This window comes from Bacillus rossius, chromosome 13 (assembly GCF_032445375.1).
Source record: "Bacillus rossius redtenbacheri isolate Brsri chromosome 13, Brsri_v3, whole genome shotgun sequence".
NCBI lineage: Eukaryota > Metazoa > Arthropoda > Insecta > Phasmatodea > Bacillidae > Bacillus > Bacillus rossius.
Genome location: NC_086340.1, coordinates 3,671,597 through 3,694,955, shown reverse-complemented (window position 1 = coordinate 3,694,955; position 23,359 = coordinate 3,671,597). Strand labels below are relative to the sequence as shown.

Here is a 23,359-nt window from a genome sequence, read left to right as displayed (position 1 = left end):
CCTTGTCCCGTCACACGCGCTTCAGGATTCTTGATGATCGCACGTGTCACCACCCGGAGTGTCAAACCCTGCCCGAGCATGGTCAATCCACACTCCTTGGGACTTTCCTCAAGTAAGACTGGTTGACAACGTAGTTTAACCAGGTTGGGACTTTCTCAAGTAGATTGGTTGACAACATAGTTTAACCAATTTGGGACTTTCCCAAGTAGATTGGTTGACAACGTAGTTTAACCAGGTTGGGACTTTCCCAAGTAGATTGGTTGACAATGTAGTTTAACGAGGTTGGGACTTTCCCAAGTAGATTGGTTGACAACGTAGTTTAACCAGGTTGGGACTTTCCCAAGTAGATTGGTTGACAACATAGTTTAACCAGGTTGGGACTTTCCCAAGTAGATTGGTTGACAACGTAGTTTAACCAGGTTGGGACTTTCTCAAGTAGACTGGTTGTTGACAACGTAGTTGTAACCAGGTTGATGGTACTCATCACGGCTGGGGAAACTTCGGCACAAGCTATTGAAGAGGGAGTTGATGTTCCCCCTGTTAGATTTTCATCCCGGCCTTTGCGTTTCGTTCAATCCAACCCCTTCGATGTAGCAGCAGCATAACTTGGATCTGCACTCGAACTTTCGGCAACAGGGAAGTTCGCTTTGCCGGCAGCTTGGCACTGCACGGAGGTGGTCACGTCCCGTCCGAGCATGGCGAATTCCTTGTTCTTTTTTTTTTTTTTTTTGTGTTATTAAGAGAGCAGAGCCCTTCTCCCCCTTCCCATAGAGGTAGACGGAAAAAAACCCACCTGTTTACTGCCTGTTACACACCAGCACGATCACTCTTGATGTCCTTGGCGTAGCTTGTGGCCTTTCCCCGGGTCGACAGCGCACAGCCTCTGTTGACTTGGCGTCGGCGTGGGACAGCACACAGCCGTCGGCTGGGCAACACACACACACACACACACACACAGCTTCTCTCGCACTTCTCTCCCGACACACCTCCCACCCACCTGCCCACCGCCCGTCTCACTTTCTGCCAAACACGTCGCCTCAGGGCACGTGCCACAAGCCGCAGCACGCTTCGTGAGCTCCTCTTTGATGACTTCCCGCAGGTTTATATTAAATATAACATCACATGTATGTATTAATTACTTAAAATATGTATTCATACTTTACAATTATTAACTATTGCCCTTTTTCTCTCCCTCTCTCAGGTATTGAAAGAAGATATCATGTATGTTTGTTCTTTGATTTTTACAGATTTCTTCTATTGTATTATGTGCTAGGCCACATGTATGGCATATTTTTTCTCTTAATGATAGTCTATTAAACATGGAACATGCTGGAGTTTGTCTTAAGATAATATTACAGATATTTTTTTTTAGTTCATATCATATAAGTAAACATAATTTTGACTATGTTGGTGTATTTTGTTATATAAGTTTATAGTTTAGAGTCTTGGTTATAGATTTATTTTACTGATTTAATATAAGCTTAGTAGATATATGATGTGTATGTTCGAAAACTTGATTAATTTGTGCATATGTGTGAACATGAAGTTGTCCTACGATCAGACATGACTAGCCATAAAAATTTGAACAACATGGAGGGTTCAAGATATTTTCTTGAAGGTTTGCAGATCTTATTGAATGGACAGAAATAAAGCCATTATTACTTACCTTCATGCCGTACACAGTGAGATATTAGCAAGTTCAGTGACCATTAACCTACATAGCCTGTCATAATACATGGGTGTCAAATCCATGCGTGTTTTTGAATTTTGTCCTAATACATGGCTATTTATAAATACTTAGGAGTAAATGAATCATGTAGTACTATCGAATATGTGTTATGAGTATTTATTTTTCAATGTTATTGACCGAAAGATCCAGTGAACTAGTGGGAGCCTTTTAAGAAGGCATATGTTTTAATGGCTAGTAGCGACAATGTATTTTGCAATATAAATTTAAAGTCACATCACTGAAATTGAAACACCCATCATCATTAGAATATAGCTGGTATAATGAGCATAACAAATTTTATTTAACTGTATATTTAGAACTATACTTCTTAAGATCAAACATCAATGCAGATAAAACATAAGTACTTATAAAAACACTTATGATAAAAAATGTAATAAATCATGTATATCTTAAGAGTTATAAGTGTTTAAAAACTTTAAGACTCAATATCTCAAAGCATATCTTGACTTCTTTATGATGTTTTGATTTTTTGAATATTAATGTATTCACATTTTTTTCAGTGTTAGCAGTCTTCTTTTTTTATCATTATCATCGGCAGCAGAAGCTTGCTTTCCATGGCAGTACTGTGTTTGACTATATGGAAGATAATGTTTTTTTCTGTATTTTGTCGATTTCTTCACAGGAGAGCCTACAGTGGTCATCATTTGTCATTTCTACAGAGTGTCGAGAAAACAGCCTTCTACGAGCGTGTCCGCATTAAGCCTAGTATTTAAGTGTGTTCGCGCAGATTATTATTATTTTTTTTTAGCTGGTTTCCATGTGTTCGGGTGTTCCGACGCCCCTAAAGGTCGACGCTCTCGTTCTGCATCGGATCTTGTGCACTGTCCTCCAGTCTCTTGCGCCAAGCCAGGGTGGGGGACAGTGCACACCTGGTCTGGTGCGATGGTTCATGCTCGGTGCCATCCATGCCTACAGAGAGCGCATGGCGTGGTGTAGGAAACTGTGTAGCTTCTGGCCCAGTGGCCGTGCCGCGCCTTGAACAAACCTATCATAGTCCTGTTGAGTAAGAGAGCTGATGTATTTTTTATCGTGTCAAGCTTAATCTCAAGTATCACGTCGTGGTGGCTGGGAACTGCAGGATCCACAGTTGGGACGCTGAAATTGCAACCCCCCATACCGTGCCATGCCACTATGCTAGCTGCCCCCTCCTCGTCGAAGCGGGTGGTTGGTGGGTTGGTTCCCCGGGAGCCTCGGGCCACGGTGATCCCCCCAGATGACTCCGGCAGGTGTCGGCCCGGACGCCGGACGGACGACGGACGACGGACGCCCCTGCTGCGCCGCACTGGTCAGCCCGAGCCGAGTTAGTCTCGGCACATGACCACGGCCGTGGCGGCCAGCATGCAGGCGGCGCTCTATGTCCGGCAGAAACAGAAGCTGCGCAAGAAGAAAATACGGCGCGGTCGCGTCGAGCTACCCAGCAACGTCGCCACCAAAGAGATAGCGCCCTTCCCGAGATACCCACCCAATTCATGGGTAGGTTCATCCCCCCTTTCCCCATGCGGTAACCTCCCTTCCCCATCCAACACCATCCCCCTCGAGCCCGTCACAGGACCATCTTCCTGATGATCAGTAATGTTCCCAGGTTCTCACGGCCATTGTCTGAAGTAGCTTGGCTTCTGGGTGGTAGCCGCGTCCCTTGGCGAATAATACACCCGACGACATTGCAGTCGCCATCGTCAGGGAGCAGTTGACCGAAAAGTTGGTGAAGGACATCGCTACAACCCAGAAGCCACGCTATACTTCCTGGTGATCATTTGCACCCGAGGGGATTCACGTGGCTTCCAAAGTTTCCACGCGACCATTTTTCTCGCCTAAATCCATAGTTCCTGAATTTATATCTGAGGAGATAAATATTTCTGTTTTAATGTTTCTAATTCAACCTGTGACTTGCTAACATTAATACATACGTGCCTGCATTTTTTTCATCTGAGGAGATAAATTGTTGCAAACTTGGGTTCCAAAGTTTCCGTTTAACCATTTGCGCAAGTGAAGAGATGCATGTTTGCAAATGTGTGGGTTCCAGCAGTTTATGCTTAACCTGTGACTTGCTAACTTTCATTTGTAGCTGCATTTCCATCTTAGAAGATAAATTTTGCAAAAGTGATTTGCAAAGATTCAATTTAACTGGTGTATTTGTTATCATTCATACATACCTACATTTTCAGCTGAGTGTATTAATATTGCAAACTTTGATTCCGTAGTTTCCATTTAACCTGTGACTTGCTCATTTTTGTACATAAATATTGCAAATGTGTGTTTTACAATTTTCATTTAACTTATGTTTTACCAAAATACATGTATACATCCATATCTATCTTAGGAGATAAACATTTCAACCATGGGTTTCAAAGTTTCAATTTAACTTCTGGTTTCAAGATTTACTGCAAAGAAACCTCTTAATCAACAGATTTTACTGAAATAATTTGAGATTAAATTAAGTTTTTAATCACAGTTTCCTTCGTGATTAAACTATCTTCTAAAATTTACATGAGCGTCACTTAATGCTGCATTTCTACTTACTCAAACCTTTTTAAGTTCAGCTGGTATATTAAACTAAAGTTAAAATTTTTGTATAATATATATAAGGTTATTAACATTATTACTGTGAATAAGGAGAGGTAAATTTTGTGGCAGGAGGAAATTACTATTTCCCATTCATATAGTGCAATTATTTATTTACTAAACATTTAATTGAATCTTTGAATAAAAATCCATAATCCGTTAAATGAAATTAATTCTTATTTAAATATTATTTAATACTCAAATATATGCATTTTATGTGTTCGCTACATCCTTTTTAAAATAACGCTGCAAATTAATACTTATTAGTAGCTTATGTAGATTATATCACTCATTAACAATAAGGTCAGATTTCAGTAATATGTGGAATGTCTTTTTTGTATCTACGTCACTGTAGCTTCACGCTTGAACAAACTGATTTGCGGAATATTTAACCGTTTGCAATAGAAAACTTCTAAATAATATTATCATATTTCCCTAATCTATACATAAATATAAAGACTTTTGGAGGTATGATTACATTTTGACTATAAAAATTTTTGTAATTCAACTTAAATTTTATTTTAGACCTGTGATATAATATTTATAAAATATAAGATGTTAAGTTACAGTTTAGACATACGTTCAAGATTAAGATTGAATTTTGTGAGAAAACTTTGTTTTTAAAATATATGTTCTCTGTATCGGCAATGTATGTAAGGAATACTTGGCTTTGTAATGTTAAGATTAAACCTAGCTAAAGTGCAGTAAGTTATATACTTTTTCAAGTTTTGAGTACATGCTTCACCTTTCTATTTCAGGAATTTCCTCTGCTTGCAACTCATGGTAGCCTAGCACCTTCTAGAGTAGTTTTTAGCTTTTCTTCGGTAGGGGTAACCTTGGTGGAAATACAAGTACCATCACACGACTTCCAGTAAACGGCAAACACTATTTTATAAGTAAACATTAGCTGTCATTTCTTTGATGCAATCCATGATTTGCAATGGTGCTTGAAAATTATAATGTATTTCTGCTGTATAACAAATAAATTTTTATCTGATAAATGTTTTTATATTTTGCTCAGACATTAAAATTACATTGTTAAGTCAATGTCTACCTTTTTTATTCACTAAACAGTATTGTTTCTGTTTTTTTATTTTACAGCCTTTTTTGTATGGTAGTTATAATTTTTCCCATTGGTAGTTTATGATCTTTGTAAGTCAGGTTTCGGGATCCGACCATTCAAAATATTTTTCTAACACTATCTTAGTTTAAATAAAACTTTATGCTTTTTTTTTTTGCAGACGAACATTTAAACTTATGTTCAAAATAACAAACTTAAACAAATCATGGATTGTGTAGCTCAATCATTAAACTTTAAACGTATATCAACCTTTTTGAAACTGTTACTGCATAACGTTTACATATTTATTACAGGTGCTGAAGTATTAAATCATATATAAATTACATAGTACACTTATTAATTATCCATGGCACAAAAGAGAGTAAAACTCACAAACTGTAACTTAAAAATACACGTTAAAAGCTGTAGTTTAGATCACTGTCGCATTATATAAGGCATTTCGGGACATTTACTTCACATGGCATTTTTGAGAAATCGTTCACCAACAGTGATTATCTTAGGAAATAATTTCTATTTTTTAACTTATTTTAAAAATCTGAATAAAAAGATTTTTTTAATTTTGATATAATGTAAAAAAATTCAAAATAATTTACATGTGCCTGTAGAAGTTTTACTTATATAAATCCAAGCTATAAATTTAAATTCGTCTCTCGTTAGAAAACACTGACATTCATTTTAAACGAGTAGTTTCCTTATCATACACATAATTAAGCTTAACTTTAAAGTAACCATGCAAATTATTTTGCATCATGTACAGAATTTGTTTTCTAAAATGTAAAACTATTTTCTCAGTAAAATAAAAATATATACTGGTCACTTGTTTTTACAAATTTGTTTGTAACACTTTACTTCATGTAACGACAGGTAATTCTTTCCATAGCTATCTCAAAAAATGTCTTTAATTTTTCTGTAGCTATTTTTAATTTTAATATCTTGAAAATATTAATGGAAGATCATTATAAACATTCAGATCTTCATAGTGTAGACGAACTTTTATAGTGCGACTTTTTTTATTGCTACCAAAGCATTGTTCTAAAAATTTATATATTTTTTCCTCATTGGATGGGATTATAAGTGAACAATCGGTAGGTATATTCGTTTGGCGAAGTAGATTTATAATCAATCGAATGACCAGCGTATCGATTCTAACTCCTGAAAACTTGTAAAAAAATTAATTTTGAATATTTTTATTTACTTTATGAATTTCTTGTTACATTTTAGTTGCTGATAAATATTACTCACTCATAAGTTAACGTATCGATAATAACTCTGTGTTCGTGTACCCTTAATTTTGAACTTTTAAAAATGTTCCAATTATTGTATCAGTTCCATTAAAATATTATTTTCATGGTAGAATAGTACATATTATAAATGAATATGGTATAAATAGTTATTTGTCATTATTTATGTAACTTTAAAGTTTTGCTTTCAATATTATGATGCCACCTAACATCGCATTATTTTATACCTAACGGAAAAAAAACTAATAAAATTACTGCATTTATGAATACGTTAGTGTTGATGAACGATTCACCTCAGAATGCCATATTGTTGTCGACTTGTTTTTTTTTTTTTTTTTTTTTTTTTCTCGATCGCTTTGTGTGTCACCAGCACTCTTCCTGAGAGGACAGGTGTGCCTTAAATCACGCAGCCTACCGCACTGAAAAAAAAAAAAGACTATTCGATATCACAAAACTGATATGTAGACCATAAACTCGTATTTCTCTACCTGCACGCCGAGTATATTATGCTGATGAGCCAAAGCCATGCCTTTCACTTTCAGTAAAATCCTGCGGTCCAGGGTAAAAACAAAAAAAAGGGGGTTATCTGTAAAGTCGGTTTACGGACGATAATTTTACGTAATAACGTCATAAGAAAAAATTGATTAAAATTGCGTGCAAACCACATTAACTTTTCACTTCACTTTATAAACAGTTGACGAAACAGTTCACGTGTAGGTTGTGTGCTTGCCGCTGTCTCTCTTCTACTCGGACGCATCGGCCGATGGAGTGGAAGAGAGATAGATGCGTCACAAGCCGATCGTGCCTCTCTTATCGCTTGTTCCGCGCTCTCGCTTGCACGCTCGGCTCAGGCGGGAACGTGACAATGAGTCATGCTTTTTTCGTGCGTGCATCCGGCGTTCATCGATTTATTAGGCGTTATCACGTAAAAAAAAAAAAAGGCGGTAGTGGCATATTGAGATCCACTCAAAAGAGTCTTCTGTCGAGCAGACAGTTAAAGTCATATCGAATAGCCTTTTTTATCTCGCACTTTCACGTGACTCTCTGTACTGCTCTGTTCTGCTCTGTTCTGTCATCTCTGTCTCTGTTTTTCCAGGTGCCGTGACCGCCTTCACGCTGCACACTGCCTTAATCTCTGTCACTCTTCGTCACTTCCCGAAATGTCCGTTCTCCCCCCCCCCCCCCCCCGGGTCGCGAAGTGTGCACCAAGCCTGCCCCTTGCGTCTAACTACACTGTGAAACAATTTCGAAGATGCAACTGAAACAGCCTTGTAAAATTACAGATATTCGTGAAATTGTACATTTACATGAAAACAACAACTGTATCGCTATAAAAAAAAAAGTTCGCAAATAATACCTGGGTTCGGATATTCTTGCCCGGACATTATATGCTTTGTGTTGTCCCAGAACTTACAATAAAAGTTATTCGTAAACCGTTCCCGGAATAACTTTTTGCAGTATTGACCGCGCTCATTTAACGAGCTTAATAAAACGAAATAAAACCCAACGGTTGAATATTTGACTATCCACACAATAGTTTGGGAAAAAAAATTTAATTTTGCGTCAATTTTCGTAAGTGAGACAATAAATATTGAGTATTTGTTTCCAAAAAATAAACAACGTAATTTTAGGTATGAAAAAAAAATAACCGTAACAATTTGTTGTACTGATTGACGATGTTTTTCTTGCCGTTTTACAAAGTATTTCTTGGGTTAAAAAAAAAAAATATTTTGTAAAAGTTATATATATTGTTACGATTTACCGCGGGGGTTCGTAAAGGATAGCCCAATTAATAGATTTTATTTCACCACACACAGTTTTATTTATTACCACTACTTGTCACTTACAAATAATCTTCTAAATTGGCAGATAATTAATTACACCTAAAGAAATGTCAATTCCCCGGTCATTCGTTTCACACACCTCGCTGGGCCGCACTTCCGGCGCAACTCTCGCCGCAGCACCCCTCGTGGGTCTCCGCCGTGGGACTCCGTCGCCGCACTCCGCCGCCGCCGTCACACCCTTCGCCGAGATCCCACACGACGACTCGCTCGCCACTTCACTCGGGACTCCGCCGCGCCCGCGACTCTATCGCCCGGAAACTCCCGACTCCACTGAACTCACTCGCTCCCTGCCCTGGAACCTTCGTCCAAGGACTTCGCCACTCTGCCGCACCCGCGGCACTATCGCCCGGAAACTCCGCCGCGGGAGAACTCCCCACTCAGACTGACTCGAAGATTTTTTTTTTCCTAACCTAACTAAAAACTAAGTGTGTTTGGGAGGGGTCCGGGTTAGGGAGGGACCTAAGTGCGTCTCAGGCCGAAGCCTATCACGCCTTAGTCATGCTGGGATTAGCCATGCAGGGAGAGGGTCACATGCATCGTGTGCTAGGAGGGGATTGGCCAGCCATGGCAGCGATTGTTGCCATGACTAACTCCCCTCACTCTTATCTCTAGTCTAAGCTACTAGTTAAGTTGGGCCCAGGTAAAACCTGCATAGACACAGGGAAAACCCTGGGCACTTTCATGCGGGATGCAAGTTTGCATGCATTAGTGTAGGAAAGTACAGGAGACAGAGGATGGTCTGACTCGAAGGTCGGCCCAACCTCCTTATATAGCCCTTGGGTTCCCGTCCAGAACAATCGGGCATGTCTCCGAGATATCGCGCGACCTTCGCCGTCGAAATGTCCAGAAACGCGTCGTGAGTCCTGTCGAAGGACGCGGCGGCTGCTCAAAGAACGCCGATAAACGCAACAAGCATCGGGTTCCCACAAAACGCGCCGATAAACATATCTGAGTCCTTTTATTCCGCAGTGCGGCCTCTTTTAAGTAACTCTATCTGAGGCAGGTGCGCGCTGCGACGGTCAGGAGTCGCGAGATAGTATGACACGAGATACCAGGGATAGGATGCGGGTGGAAGGGGGCGCAGACAGGCCGAATGAGCGCGGCGATGCCAAGCACTGCAGCCAAGCGCGATCGTAACAATATATATCCGTGTAGCAGCTTGTGCTGCTTGACATAAGTTTGTTGCTCGAGCCGTCCAAAGGTCAGGCGTGGTTGCTACGGAGCAGGCCACATGCGCTCTGAGGGACTGCGCCCTTACAAACTGCTGTGCACTTGCTCGCCTTATAGCTCAGATCAATTGCTCAATGAAGCACCCCCAAGCAGCCATTGCGGACTGACCAACAGGGATATCATCATCGCCAGTAGCGGCCCCAGGGGCGGAGCACCCCAACTTGGCATCGAACCCCAAAGGCCCGCAGATGCGACCCCTAACCTCCTGTCCTGTGCCTATAAACAATTGGTATTTGACGGGGGGTGGTAGAATAACTGACTTTAAAACTGATAGCTGCGGAGCTTGGTGACTAATAAACGTTGAATTTAAATTTAATTTCGAGGGAAATGAGGTTATTTTCACTTTAATTTCGTGTGTTTTCCAGCCCAACCTTGCTTGGGGGGGGGGGGGAAGGGGGGTGATTTAATATTTAGCCGCATTCGACGATTGGAGTTTCTTGGCTCTCTGGGCTTCAGCCGCGTCAGAAGCCCAGCCAACAAAGGAGCAAGAGGTCACTGGTTGGCCAGAAACTCCAACCAATCACAGAAGCCCGCTCCTGTTTTTGGCCAAACCGGAACGAGAGGACCGTCTGTTCGTCCCACAGCGGCAGCCAATCAGGAAACACTCGCGCATTAGACAGGAGTGTTCAGAGGCAAGTCGACTGGCAACACTCTCGTGTGTCGGCCTGATTTACCTGTGACTAATCACCCATTCATGCGTCTGCTGGGTTTTCGTAGGAGCGGCTCCAACAGCTTTGTACTGCACGCCACACCCGAGACTAACTAGTCACTCGCTTCACAGCCCACTTCCAGACCCCTGAAGCTTACGTCGTGACACTATAGTTGTATCCGAATACACTGTCGTAAACAAGCCCGCGTAGATCGGTACGTCGTGGAGGGTTTTATTAGCTTGCCGAGATGATTAAGAGAGTAAACCCAGTGCCGGTACATTTACGAATATCGCTTTTTTTTTTTTTAATATTTGTAACGAGTGCTTAAACATACCTGTATCGCCGTTTACTTGCAATGCTGTCGTACAGTGGTACGTTTTGCGTACCATGATTATTTCTCCGCTTTAGTACATAAGCTATAATAATGGTACAAGTGCCACGGTATTGGTACGTATAGCAACCTCGGGTGAAACACTTCTTTAGTTTCGTGAACTTAAATCCAGGCCATCGTAATGACTATTCGTCCGACGATATTAAGTACGTAAACAAAAAGATAATTGAGACTGTTGGCTTTTTATTCGCATGATGAATTCCGCAAGACTACGTCTCGTACAGGAAGCAATAAATATCACTCTGCCGTAACTCACGTAGTCGCTCGCAAACTAAATACGATATTTTAACTCTAATTAATGTATGTAACTCTCATTGGATATGAGAAAATATGTTAACTGTTTTTTACTTCCCGTTATACGCGACGTTTTCTGGTGTATCTATGGGACCTGGAATGTAGTTCAGAAACTCTGCCTCTGATGTTCGCATTATTGGAATTGTACATTCTCTTATCACAGTATAAACAGAATATCTGTAATTTCCACATCATATGATGGTCGAGAATAGCAGGACACCATTGGATTCGTAACATGACAGTTGAAAGGGACATGCGTGAGATAGGCATTAATAGTTATATTGGACGTTTCAGGTTTTTTTTTATTATTTTCTCTCAGGTTCATATACAGTTTGGTTCATAGAGTTGGAATTTTCTGGCATCCTGTAGATTCCTTTAAATCTCAATGCATTCTCTGTGCAAATTGTATCTGCTATAAGGATGTAAGAGGGAATAGCGAAAACTTCTAGGAGCAAACGCGATAACATTAAAGCGTCAGATTTTCAGACTTCTTTTCGCTCGAGGTGAATAAATTTTGAATACTGGACTCCGTAAACGTATTCTATAAAGATACTTTCAAAGAATGAAGATACGAAACATTAGTATAAAATGATACTTTATAAAAAAAAAAATTACACTTGCAGAGTTAGCGAGTTCTCCAAGAATGTTCTGATGTCTGCGTAGATTTCAGGAAAGGTAGTTTGATAACTGCCCGTGTTAAAAACTTTTGTTGCGAGCATACCTCGGAATAACCCCCAGGCAAGGCATATCCAGCAGTCTATGGGAAGGGATGAAAGCCGAAATACTTTCTCTTAGATTCAGCCGTTTATAGGCCATAACAATATTTTATACGTTTTTTTCTGAAAAATTCACTCCGTTTTGGCAAAGCAAATTATTTGAAGAAATACTCAAATTTTGTATTGATTCGACGCAACAAATATTACCGCTATATAAATTTATATTTAAAAGAATTTTCATTGCCTAGCATGAATCAACAAAAAACACACACAAACGACTGGACAGCACATTTGAATAAAAAAAGTTTACAAGATAATTCGACCTAATCTAGGAATTCAATAAAACCTTTAGGACTGTTTTTTTTTTAAATTCCTGTGGGGTGTTTATTCTATTGTGTGCTTCTTTTTGTTTTGTTGATACAAGTTAAGCAATGAAAATATAAATTTAAATGCAAAAATTGATATAACACTAATACTTCACCATTGCCCCTAAAGTTTGAAGATAAAAACAGATATTATCCTTTGTGAAAACGAAGTTCAGTAGTTAATTTATTTTTTCTATGAGTACAACTGTAAGAATAATATTTTATGAAGAACGCTTTCTGCCTTATAACGAAGGCAAATTTTCAATGACATGCTATTTACAACATGTAATTATGATAAGACATGTTACGTATGCAAGGTGTGCAGTGGAAATTGTGTCTCTTCGATGACACACACAGGCTACAACTCAATATCAGACACGCCTGTTTAGCAAGGTATGTGTCATTAACCTAGAAGAGGCCTTATAAGGGCTTCGCCTACCCGGACACACATACGATGCGCAGAGCTTCAGGAAAAACAACGCGATTTGATAACTACTCAAGATATCCGAGTGGGGTCTGCTTACGAAAAGCGTTTAAGAGTTCGCTGAGGGCCGAAAAGTACTTTTGATTCTGGATTAAGTTTTTAAACTGTATTTTTAAAAGAGTTAAAATGGCTAAAACGCATGTTTTCAGAGTAATTTTTAGGCGTACAACAACCAGTACAGATTCTTGAAAGCACTTAAGAGACTTGCATTACGCCTTTATCATCATCTCTCAGCAGTATAATGTTACGGTCACCGCTCATACGCACGACGTGAAGACTGCGCGCCAGTCCAGAGGAGACACCGCACTAGAAGCACCAGCGAGCGTCGCGCTTATCATTCCGCCTCGCCGAAAAAAAAACACCCCTGACGATGCGGGCCCCTTAAGGCGGCGGTATCATAAATTATTTTGTTTCTACTATATCGTGTTTGAATCCAAAATGGCGTCCGTGTGTTGATCTGTCCCTCGCCGTTAATCTCCGTCGTGTGGCGAGACACACGCCGGGTAGTTACGTCGGGAGGACTCGCTGTCTGACGAAGCGAGGCACTCCAGCCAGGAGCGCCAACTTAACTGCCTGCGAAAGCGAGGGAAACCGGCCATTCCGCGCCTGCCAACTGCCGCGGCCGTAAACCACCGCCATAAACAGTGTGCTCTCGTGCAGGAGATATGAATAGCGTATTGGCTACACTGCCTTCCCCTCCCAAGTACTCCAGGCTTTGGAGCAAATATTTATATCTCCGTGAAGAAAAAAAAACATTATCTCAAAACTTCCATTACAACACACACTTTATAAGTTTTCAAGATTTTTAGAAAATAAATTATCAAGGAACTTTCAAACCGTCCTGCGGATATATATTATTAAAATTACTAATCGATCACATTTTAAGGGCGTCCTTATTATTTAATATCTACGTGAACCATTTTGTTGTTGAGTTGATGCAAGTTTATTGTTTAGTTTTTTGGAGAAAAAAAAATTCCTGCGACATCCCATTTTCATTTAGGGAACTTTATTTCAAAAGAAGGAAACTCTTTGTGCTACACCAACGATTTCCTTGGAATTTGCATTTCCTTGGTTTAAATAATTTGCCGTTCTTGCCCGAAACCATATTTCCAAACTGTGAACTTCAAAGAATTTTAGACTGATCTGCAAACTGGTTTGGCCACTAGAGCTGCCATTAAAAAAATAGTGGAGTGAAACGTATAAAGGAAAGATTTTTAAATGTTATAAAATGTAAACCGGGATTAGAAGGTATATATTCTAGTTGAGCATACACACATAATAGTATGGTAACGGTTTACGTATGCGCCATTTATAAACAGTTTTTTTTTGTATACTTACAGGTCACTACTAGTAGCAGGCAAGTTTCTAGAATTTTCGATTCCGGGTGGCATTCTACTTTTAGAGTAGATGTTGAACACCAATTTGAATAAAATAATTTTTTTTCGCAGAAAAAATTGTGACCTTTTGAAATAGTGAAGGTTTGAAGGGAAAAAATTAATAAAAAATTGTATAGATGTAATAACTGTGAGATGAAATTGCGAAGAATAGTGCGAAAACATTAATACAATCGGAACTGAAAGAACAGCTTGTGACGTGTCCAAATAGGCGCCAATCACACGCGTCGAACAGATCAGACACTTCAGGGAGAGGAAGAAAGCTAAGATGGCGGACGTCAACCGGCTTAGGTTTAAGCTTCTGATTTACACGTCGTATTCACGTCGTAAACTAGCGGCCGTGTCCCGACTAGCCTAGCTTTTTTCTCTTTTTTTTCGATGCTCCAATATTATTCTTGTGGCATCATGTTCGAAGTTCAGTCAACTCAGTGAGATTGCGTAGATCCCTGGACTATTTTCAACTAGTGTGTTCTTCCTCGCAAATTTAAGGTGAAAATTTTTTAAACAGTGTATTGACCAATGAACAAACCAGACGGGATTAACACAGTTTTGAGTCCAGCTCTTGAGAAAATTAATTCGTGAATTAATCGTACGCTCTGAACACCTGATCGCGTATCGAATCGAGCAGTGTTTATTTTACCCCTGTGACACTCCAGTTTTACTGATTTTTCTTTGTCAGTCGTTCCGTTGTGCTTTTGCACGAGTAAAATATTCCAGATTTAACGTGTGATTTTGTGAATCTCATGACGTCGTACTGCAAAAGTAAATCGTTCTTTGAACGTAACCATCAAAACTGGTGATACGGGTTTAAAAGCTTTTGTCATTAAACATGGATAATATTTTCACATACGTGATTTTCAAAACATAAACGAAAGACTCTTTTACGTAGCAAACAAAAATTTAAAGTAAAACTCTGCTACAGTTATTTTGAGTTGGAAACAATTATTCTATAAAAAATTCTGTGGACGGACAGAAAAAAAGTTTTATTTTTTAACGTTGCAGGCTTGGTTCACATTAATTATTTATCCCCGCTTGCCAGATGTGCTATCTTGAGAACAAATGTGATGTTTTAAAAGACGCAAAATAATAAACCCCCTAAACGAAAATACCCACAAAATATAAATTAGACAAACTGTGGTAACAATGAATACGGTTGGAGAAGAAAAAAAAGAGACGCGATAAATAAAATGAAAATTGGTCGGAGATGTTTTCATTTTGTGGGTGTTTTTTTTTTATGTTTTAAGTCAGTTAGAAACACCCTCCATTTCCTGTTGCGTGTGTGTTTCTTTCTCTATTTCCCCCCCCCCCCTTTTTCTGTTTCTGTTCGCAGGCCGCAACACGCTACATGCTGTTGTCTGCCTGCCTGTGTTTTCCCCTTCTCTGTTCACTCTCTTCGCAACACACTAGTGTATCTGTTCATCACTCTTATGTACTATATATATTTTTTTCCATCTATTTCTCTCTCTCTCTCTTTCCCTGCTTCTGTCTCTTCACCCCAGTTCACACGTGGAACTCTCCACCAAGTCTGCAGGTCACGCCACTCGCTGACATGTCGGACCCACACACTTGGCTACACTCGCATGCATGTTGCAACTCCGTGCATGTTTTGCTCGATGGATCGACTTAGTTTGTTTGCTTTTGACGTCAGTAGAATAATAACTTACATGAGCTTAAAAAAAACATTAATATGCTACTTTATTGTCATGTTTATTGTACCTGTAAAATAGAGTATCAATTAATTTTCAAGAAACTCCACATGAGAAATTAAAATAAATAGCTCAAATGACACAAATAAGTCACAATATTTATTGTTATCGAAAAAATTTTCTATGAAGAGCTATAGTTTATATAGGTACAACTATAATGACACTCTTAATAACTCCATATTATCGTTATGTTGTTTACCAACGTTTTTGTTAGCCAAGATTGTACTTATATTTTATTTTAAGCTTGAGGAACTGAAATTTGAATGGGAGCAAAAAATTGGCATCATTTCATTTTCGATAATAGACGAATGAGAATATTTAAAATAAAATTGCTTTTCTTACATACCCAAAAATGTCTATCTAAACGTGTCACTGAAACATAGTACAATTCTATTTAGTAGGCCTATAGTGTAATTGACTTTGTTACTTTTAATTATTCGACAGGTTGTTGTGAAATGTGTCGCCTCCCAAAGAAAAAGAAAAAAATTGTTGGTTTGAAGCTTTGAGGTTTTTTTTTTGTTGTTAAATTTAAATACAGCATGAAAATTAAATACGTCTTATCTACTGTAAGGCTTCTAAGGTAAGTCGGCTTGTGTTGATTTTTAACAGTGATTTCTCATGGTAATTAATTTTGAATTGTTTTCATGACTTAACTATGTGAGCATTAAGGGAGCTATGGTCACATGATAATCTAATTTTGAATGATGTTTCTTTAAAAATATAACAAAGTAGGTACTTGATATTAAGAAAACTATTTTTGAACAACACTTTAATTCCTCTTCAATGTTATGTATTGTGAAAGTTTTATTAAGTCAGACTTCAGCATTGGATTGACACTCTATGTATGGCACCAGCTATCACTAGCATTAGTTTTTACGATGATAAACATCGCGTTGTTTGTAGGGAGTAAAACATGACATTATAATCAACTTTGACAAACCGTAATTAATGCAGACCTGCAAAATTCGTGGTATATTTCTTGGCACCAAAGTATTTTTTTTTGTTTATCTACTGCCCGTCAAACGTCTTGCAGTGCTGTCAGCGGGAGGGGAGTGGGAAGCGATGAGGGGTAAGAGGGACAGAAGGAGAAGTAGGGAAGGAAATGCGTATCAGTGGGGAGCGACCAAGGAGGCTGGAAAATATGAAGTCTATGTTACTCTCCGGCGGGGACGCACCACAACGCCGAAATACCACAACGCCGAACGTGCAATAACGCCGAAAACCATAACGCCGAATGCCAAATTGACTACAACGCCGACAGCTAGAAAACTGCTGTGTACCACAACGCCGAAATACATAAACGCCGAAAAATGTCATTGCAGGACTGCCACAAACGTTAGGTTAGGTAAGGTTAGGTTAGGTTAGGCTAGTTTAGGCTAGCCTTGGTTAGGTTAGGTTGTGGTACATTTTTCGGCGTTACTGTATTTCGGCGTTGTGGTACACAGCAGTTATCTAGCTGTCGGTGTTGCGGTCAATTTGGCATTCGGCGTTATGGTATTTGGCGTTATTGTACGTTCGGCGTTGTGGTATTTCGGAGTTGTGGTAACGACCCCTCTCCGGTCCATAAACTTTGTACAAAAAAATCATGTCGATCCGTTGTTCCGTTGCTGCGTGAAATAAGGACAAACAGAGACAACACACTTTCGCATTTGGCCCATGATATTATCTCGAAGTTATATATATATATAAATTAAAATAATATTTCGTAACCTTGAAATTAATATTTGAATTCATTTTTCCTGCGCAAAAAATAAAACAAATCCCGAGGTTGGCCGAAGGTGAATGAATATTCGGGCGTGTTCGGGCAGGGACAGAACTTGATGTACATCTTAGATCTCTCTGAAGAAACTGTCTGACAGTGTGGAATAATCGAGATCGTAGAATCGAATCTCGGAAGTGAAAATCGGAATGGGAGAATATTTGAGGGATCGGCCCGGCGCCAGATATGAAGCTCTGCCCGCGGAGGCGAGGAGCGCCGGAAATGCAAGGGCGTGGCCTAGAGTGGATCGCGTGATGGGCCTAAATGGTTTGCCGGTACGGAGGGAGGGTGGGGCAGGGGGGCGGGGGGTGAACACGAGGTTCCCTCGCTTCCCTCGGCGCGCGAGGGGCGTAAGTAATGCTTCCGCCCCTGCGGCCGTCCACAAGCGGGCGGCCACACGGGCTGCCCGCCCAGGAAGAACTCCGCAATTTGGTGATGGGGGCGAGAAATCGAGATGTTTCGAATTAACGATTACAAAAATCGATTCAGGCGAGATAAATTGTACGGCGTGCTCTACACATATGAGAACGTAGGGTTTCCTCTCCCCCCCCCCCCCCCCACTTATGTAATAACTTCTGTCCATAAACTGAGCTGCATTGTAAACTCATTCTTCACTATATGCAATACAAAAAAAAACTTATTTATGTTGCCTAAAAGGGGATTGATATGACGAATAAACAAAATGTGTATATATATATATATATATATATATATATATATATATATATATAATTTATAAAGACATTCCGCACACCAAATTGTAACCTAGAATAAGTATAGGCAATAGTCTTAGGGCAAACTAAAAAAATAAAAAAATATAAACGTACCACAATAGGTATCCACTGAAATAGTAAGTTAAATCCTTGAGGATAGAACTGAGAATTTATTTCTCAGACGACGGTGCCAGAAGCAATCTCTATGATCTAAAACAGTTTCCTATAAATTCGCGTTTTTTTTTCCGCTGCCATTTTAATCTGCCAAAAAATGAAGCGTGGCTTCGACCTTATCGTCTATCAATCTGCCCTCGGATAAAATAAAAAAAGGGGGTGTACTCAAGTTGCGTGAGCAGCAATCTGCGCACGCGAAGCCTTAAGAGGGGTTGGGGGGGGGGGGGACACGAAACCACTGCGACTTTATATGAGAACCCTAGAGGTCAAGGTCACGTGAGGTCACGACAGGGCTGGAGTCACGAGCTCTGACCGCTCCTGAAGTGCGCGCGATCAGCCACGGTCTGTCGATGGCCAGCGACTCAATATTCTCCTCTTCGAACCGCGATCCGGTGGGACGATGTCATTGTATCCCCTCGGGTAGGTACCTCCTACCTTTCATACTTTCCGTGGCGGTAGTGCAGCTGGGTAGAAACTGGAAAGGTACCCTTTCAGATTTCTTAAAAAAATGTTTCGGTTTTAATGCAAATATGCACTGGAAAGGTATCACTATAGGGGCAGGCATTTTTCGCGAATAAATCTTAACGCCTATTAGACTGCAACAAGGTATACCCGCAACAGTGGTTTCTCCCTTGTTATTGGCGGCCGGTATGCGAGAGAGAAGTCGTCGCCTTGTTTGACCGAGCCAATTCAGGACGCGTTTGTTTCCCCACTGAATTACTGTGCTTGGTGTTGTAACAATCGACATGCGCCTGAAAGAAATTCACCCAATCGCAGAACATAAGACGATGCTACAGTGTTTTAACTTTCAGCTAGTCTCGGAATCTTACCGCGAAATATGCATGGCCCTAGGTATCACATGATTGCATAGTATTTTTAATGTAGCTATACTAACCCAACCAAACCGTCCACAATATTTTAAAGATTTTTTTTTGACGTGATAACGTCTTGTAAATCGATGAACGCCGGCTGCACGCACGAAAAAAGCATGACTCATTGTCACGTTCCGCCTGAGCCGAGCGTGCAAGCGAGAGCGCGGAACAAGCGATAGAGGGGCACGATCGGCTTGTGACGCATCTATGTCTCTTCCACTCCATCGGCCGATTGAAGTGAAAAGTTAATGTGGTTTGTATGCAATTTTTCATCAATGTTTTCTTATGACGTTATCACGTAAAATTATCGTCCGTGAACTGACTTTACAGACAACATATGAATCGTTACTTACGACATGATTCAAAACTACTTCAAATGAAATGTAAAAAAGAAAAAAATACTTTCTTAATTCTTAAGTTATGACTTTGATTGGACTATGAAAGAGCAAAATCCTGAATTGGTACCTTTCCGAGGGGATACCTTCCCACTGTGAAATATCATAGTTTTTATTCTTTGTTTGGTTATTACTATTGCTGATCCATAGAAATAAGCACATGCCTTTAACATCTAACCAAGAGTGAAAAGAAGGAGGTGGGGTGAAATAATTAAACATTTATTATTATTACGTAAAATATTGCGTCGTTTTAAAGGTTACGTAAATATTTAATTACTAGCTTTTGGTCAGGTATAACGCTTCTTGATTAAATGTGGCAACCAAATGTGGCTTCACTGACGTTATACGTCCTCATTAACCCGGAGAAGTTATTTATTTGTTTGCTACAATTTCTACTTTAAATTAGCCATCCAAAAAAAATTGATGCGTCATCTTATAAATAATATTTTTTCTTATCTTATTTAAATTATTAGGTATAACCTCTACCTTGAACCTAATCGACGGAAGAAAATAATAACTGATTGTTTCACGTGGGCTATTTACACATGTTGCAATGATTACATTAGGCCAACTAGTATCCGGAACTTGTTCCTGGTTTTAGTTTTATTTATTTTCAATAAAAATTATTACATTTTTATTTAATAAAAAATAATATTAATAAATTAGAATAAACATTCAGCATATTTATTGATTTTGTTTACTAGTCAAAATTCATCTCGATTATTTTACTAAATTAAGTAATTGATTTTATACGCGTGTTTATATTAATATTAAAATCTGAGTATATTTTTTTGAATACTGAATATTTATTTAAATTTTTAATTTGATTCAATTTACACTTTATCAACCGGTTTTTATAATCTCACTCCAACCCTTTTATTTATTTTATTTCCATTAATTATTTTCATGCAGAATTAAAGTTAGATTTTTTTTACTACGCCAAGTTAAGTGTAACTTCTAACACGCGTACATAAGCACTTGCACGCATTTTTAGGCTTAAATAATTCGACGGTTTCAGAAATTTTGTTTCTGAAGAGAAAAAAAATGATAACAACCAGCCTCCGCCACCCCATAGCTACCCTAGTTCTCTCTCCATTTTATTGAAGTTATACTTCTAATGCGACTTCCAACAAGGTTGCGTTAAACGTTTAACGCTCCTGGGAAGGGGGAATAGAAAGAGACAGAGCGAGAGTGAATGCTATTGTAAGGAACTAAGTAGAGAGTAAGAAAAAAATAAAGATCCTGACAGTTTGTAGTGTCGCCATATTTGTTTCAATTTTCAATGCCCTTTTTGTATATTACAATTTATTTAAATTGCAGAAAACAAAAATCATGTTTCATAGACACATAAATAGTGAGTGTGTGTCATTTCTCTATGTCCACGAGGTCTCACCGCGTCAATTTTCTCCTTGGGGCGAACCCGTCCGCTTAATTAAATAAACAGCTTTTATCGTTGAATGATTTCATGATTTATTTCATGAAAAATTGCTCTCATAAAAAAGTTAGTTTTATAGACATTCAATAGGTCTCTCTCTCTCTCTCTCTCTCGCTCTGAAAATCAACCTATGAATCGTTACAAATTTATTTCCTTTATTTTTTTAGTTTGATTTGATACAATATGATTTTACTAAAAATAAATTTCTACCCCTTCCTATTTTCATTTCCACATTACGAAGTTTCACTTCTTCCGCGCGGAGGGACTCCACGCACTATTTTTGCTACAATTAAAAACTATTTTTTAATGATGCCAAACAAGTATAATTTCTCACGCGCGTACCTAAGTACACGCACCCATTTTTTAAATTTTTTTTATAAAGAACAATATTTCAAAAAGTTAAAGACGAGTAAGTGAACGAGGTGTTGCTGGTAGTTCCGACCCGTCGTGAAGAAGGCCACGTGACCGCACCCGGACAGGGAGACAGGGAGATAAGGAGGCAGGGAGACAGGGAGATAAGGAGACGGGGAGACAGGGATACGGGGAGATGAGGAGACAGGGAGACGGGGAGATAAGGAGCCAGAGAGACGGGGAGATAAGGAGACGAGGAGATAAGGAGCCAGGGAGACGGGGAGATAAGGAGCCAGGGAGACGGGGAGATAACGAGACGGGGAGACGAGGAGATAAGGAGACAGGGAGAGAGGGAGACAGGGAGATAAGGAGACAGGGAGATAAAGAGACGGGGAGATAAGGAGACGGGGAGATAAGGAGACGGGCAGCCAGGGAGACGGGGAGGGGGAATGGTGGCAGGCTTGGCCCGCGGCGGGCCGAGCCGCTGCCAACCCTGGCAACGGAGCCGCGGATCTGCCGTCTCCATGGCGACCGGGCCGTGACCCAGTGACCCCCGGGGGAACAACAAGCCTCGCCGGGGGCCGTCGTCGAGGCCGGGGTCTCCCCCTTCTCCTCCCCTGGCCGCAGTCCCAGGAGAAGTCTCGCGTCCGGGTGGCAAGCGCGGCTCCAGAGGGGGGTGGTGGTGGCGATAGCCCCTCCCGAGACCAATATAATTGATTAGTGTATGTTTATGTTTACTTAAATATTTCATTTCATACGTTAAACTTTTTATCTCATAAGAAGTTGCATGGAGATACTAAGGTTCTGTATTTGAAACCTGTAATTTGTAAATAATATTCCAAGGCCAATATCTGACCACTTTCATTTTTTGAAACTACGACCTTTCTTTGTGCGATAGCCCCTCCCGAAAAGTCATCCTGAAGCCGCCATTGCCGGGTGGTCGCCACTCGCGAAGAGGAGGACGAGTGGCTGACGTCTCGTCTGCGTGAAAGCCGCTACAACCCGTCACAACCCGTGTTCTCTGAATAATCTTTACTGTAGAGACCGGAAAAATTCGCGGATTCATTTCGCGATAGGCTAAAATACAAATCGTTATACCTCAGTGCTGCCTCTGCTATTGGTTCACAACTCACCTGGATGACGCTGGATCAATGAGAAACACCCAACCAAAGCTTTATCGAATCACAGGCTGCTACGCTGGTACGTCTCACAAGACAGCAGCCAATGAGTGGATGGCATTTGACCGAGTGTACGTAGAACTGTAGAGTTCATCCTACAGGTCACTGAACCTGCAAATTTTTCCGGTCCCTAACTTTAGCCGTGTCTAGGGGTAGGCAATTTTCGCGGAAAATCCTGAACGCCTGTTAGACTGCAACAAGCTCTATCCGCACCAGAGGTTTCTCCTTTTTTTTAGCGGGGCCGTCTGCGAGAGAAGTCGTAGCTTTGTTTGGCCGAGCCACTCAGGACGCGTTTACTTCCCCACTGACTCACTGTGATTGGTGCTGTAACAAATCGAAATTTACCTGAAAAGAAACTCGCCCGATCACGAAAAAAAAAATAGACGATGGTGCAGTGTTTTTAATTTTCAGCTGGTCTCGTAATCGTTTTCGCGAAATTTGCGTGGCCATAGCCATGCGAATTGCGAATAAATCTGACCGCCCGTTTGACTGCAATGTGGCATATCTACCCGTCACAGCAGTTTCCTTCCTTGCAACTGGCCATCCAGGACGCATTTGCTTCCGCACTGGTCCACTGTGATTGGTGCGCTGGCAGTATACATATTTACCAAACTCGACCAATCACGAAACACTAGCGATGACTACAGGTTTTTTTTTTTTTTTTTTTTTTTTTTACTTTCAGCTAGTCTCGAAATCATTTTCGCGGAAAAGAATAAGTGCCTCCAGCCGTGAAACATCCGGTACAGAGTCTTGAAAGCACTCGAGGATCTCAGT

The 23,359-nt window shown here is 40.1% G+C and overlaps 1 protein-coding gene across 1 annotated transcript in view; it reads left to right on the top strand.

Annotated features, from left to right (window-relative positions):
- LOC134538127 (uncharacterized) overlaps positions 1–23,359 on the top strand; it is a 144,196-nt gene that overhangs the window by 94,311 nt on the left and 26,526 nt on the right. The window contains exon 2 of the mRNA XM_063379161.1: positions 2,977–3,223. Within this exon, the coding sequence (XP_063235231.1) occupies positions 3,065–3,223 (159 nt within the window). The 5' untranslated portion in view covers positions 2,977–3,064. The remainder of the gene's footprint in view (positions 1–2,976; positions 3,224–23,359) is intronic.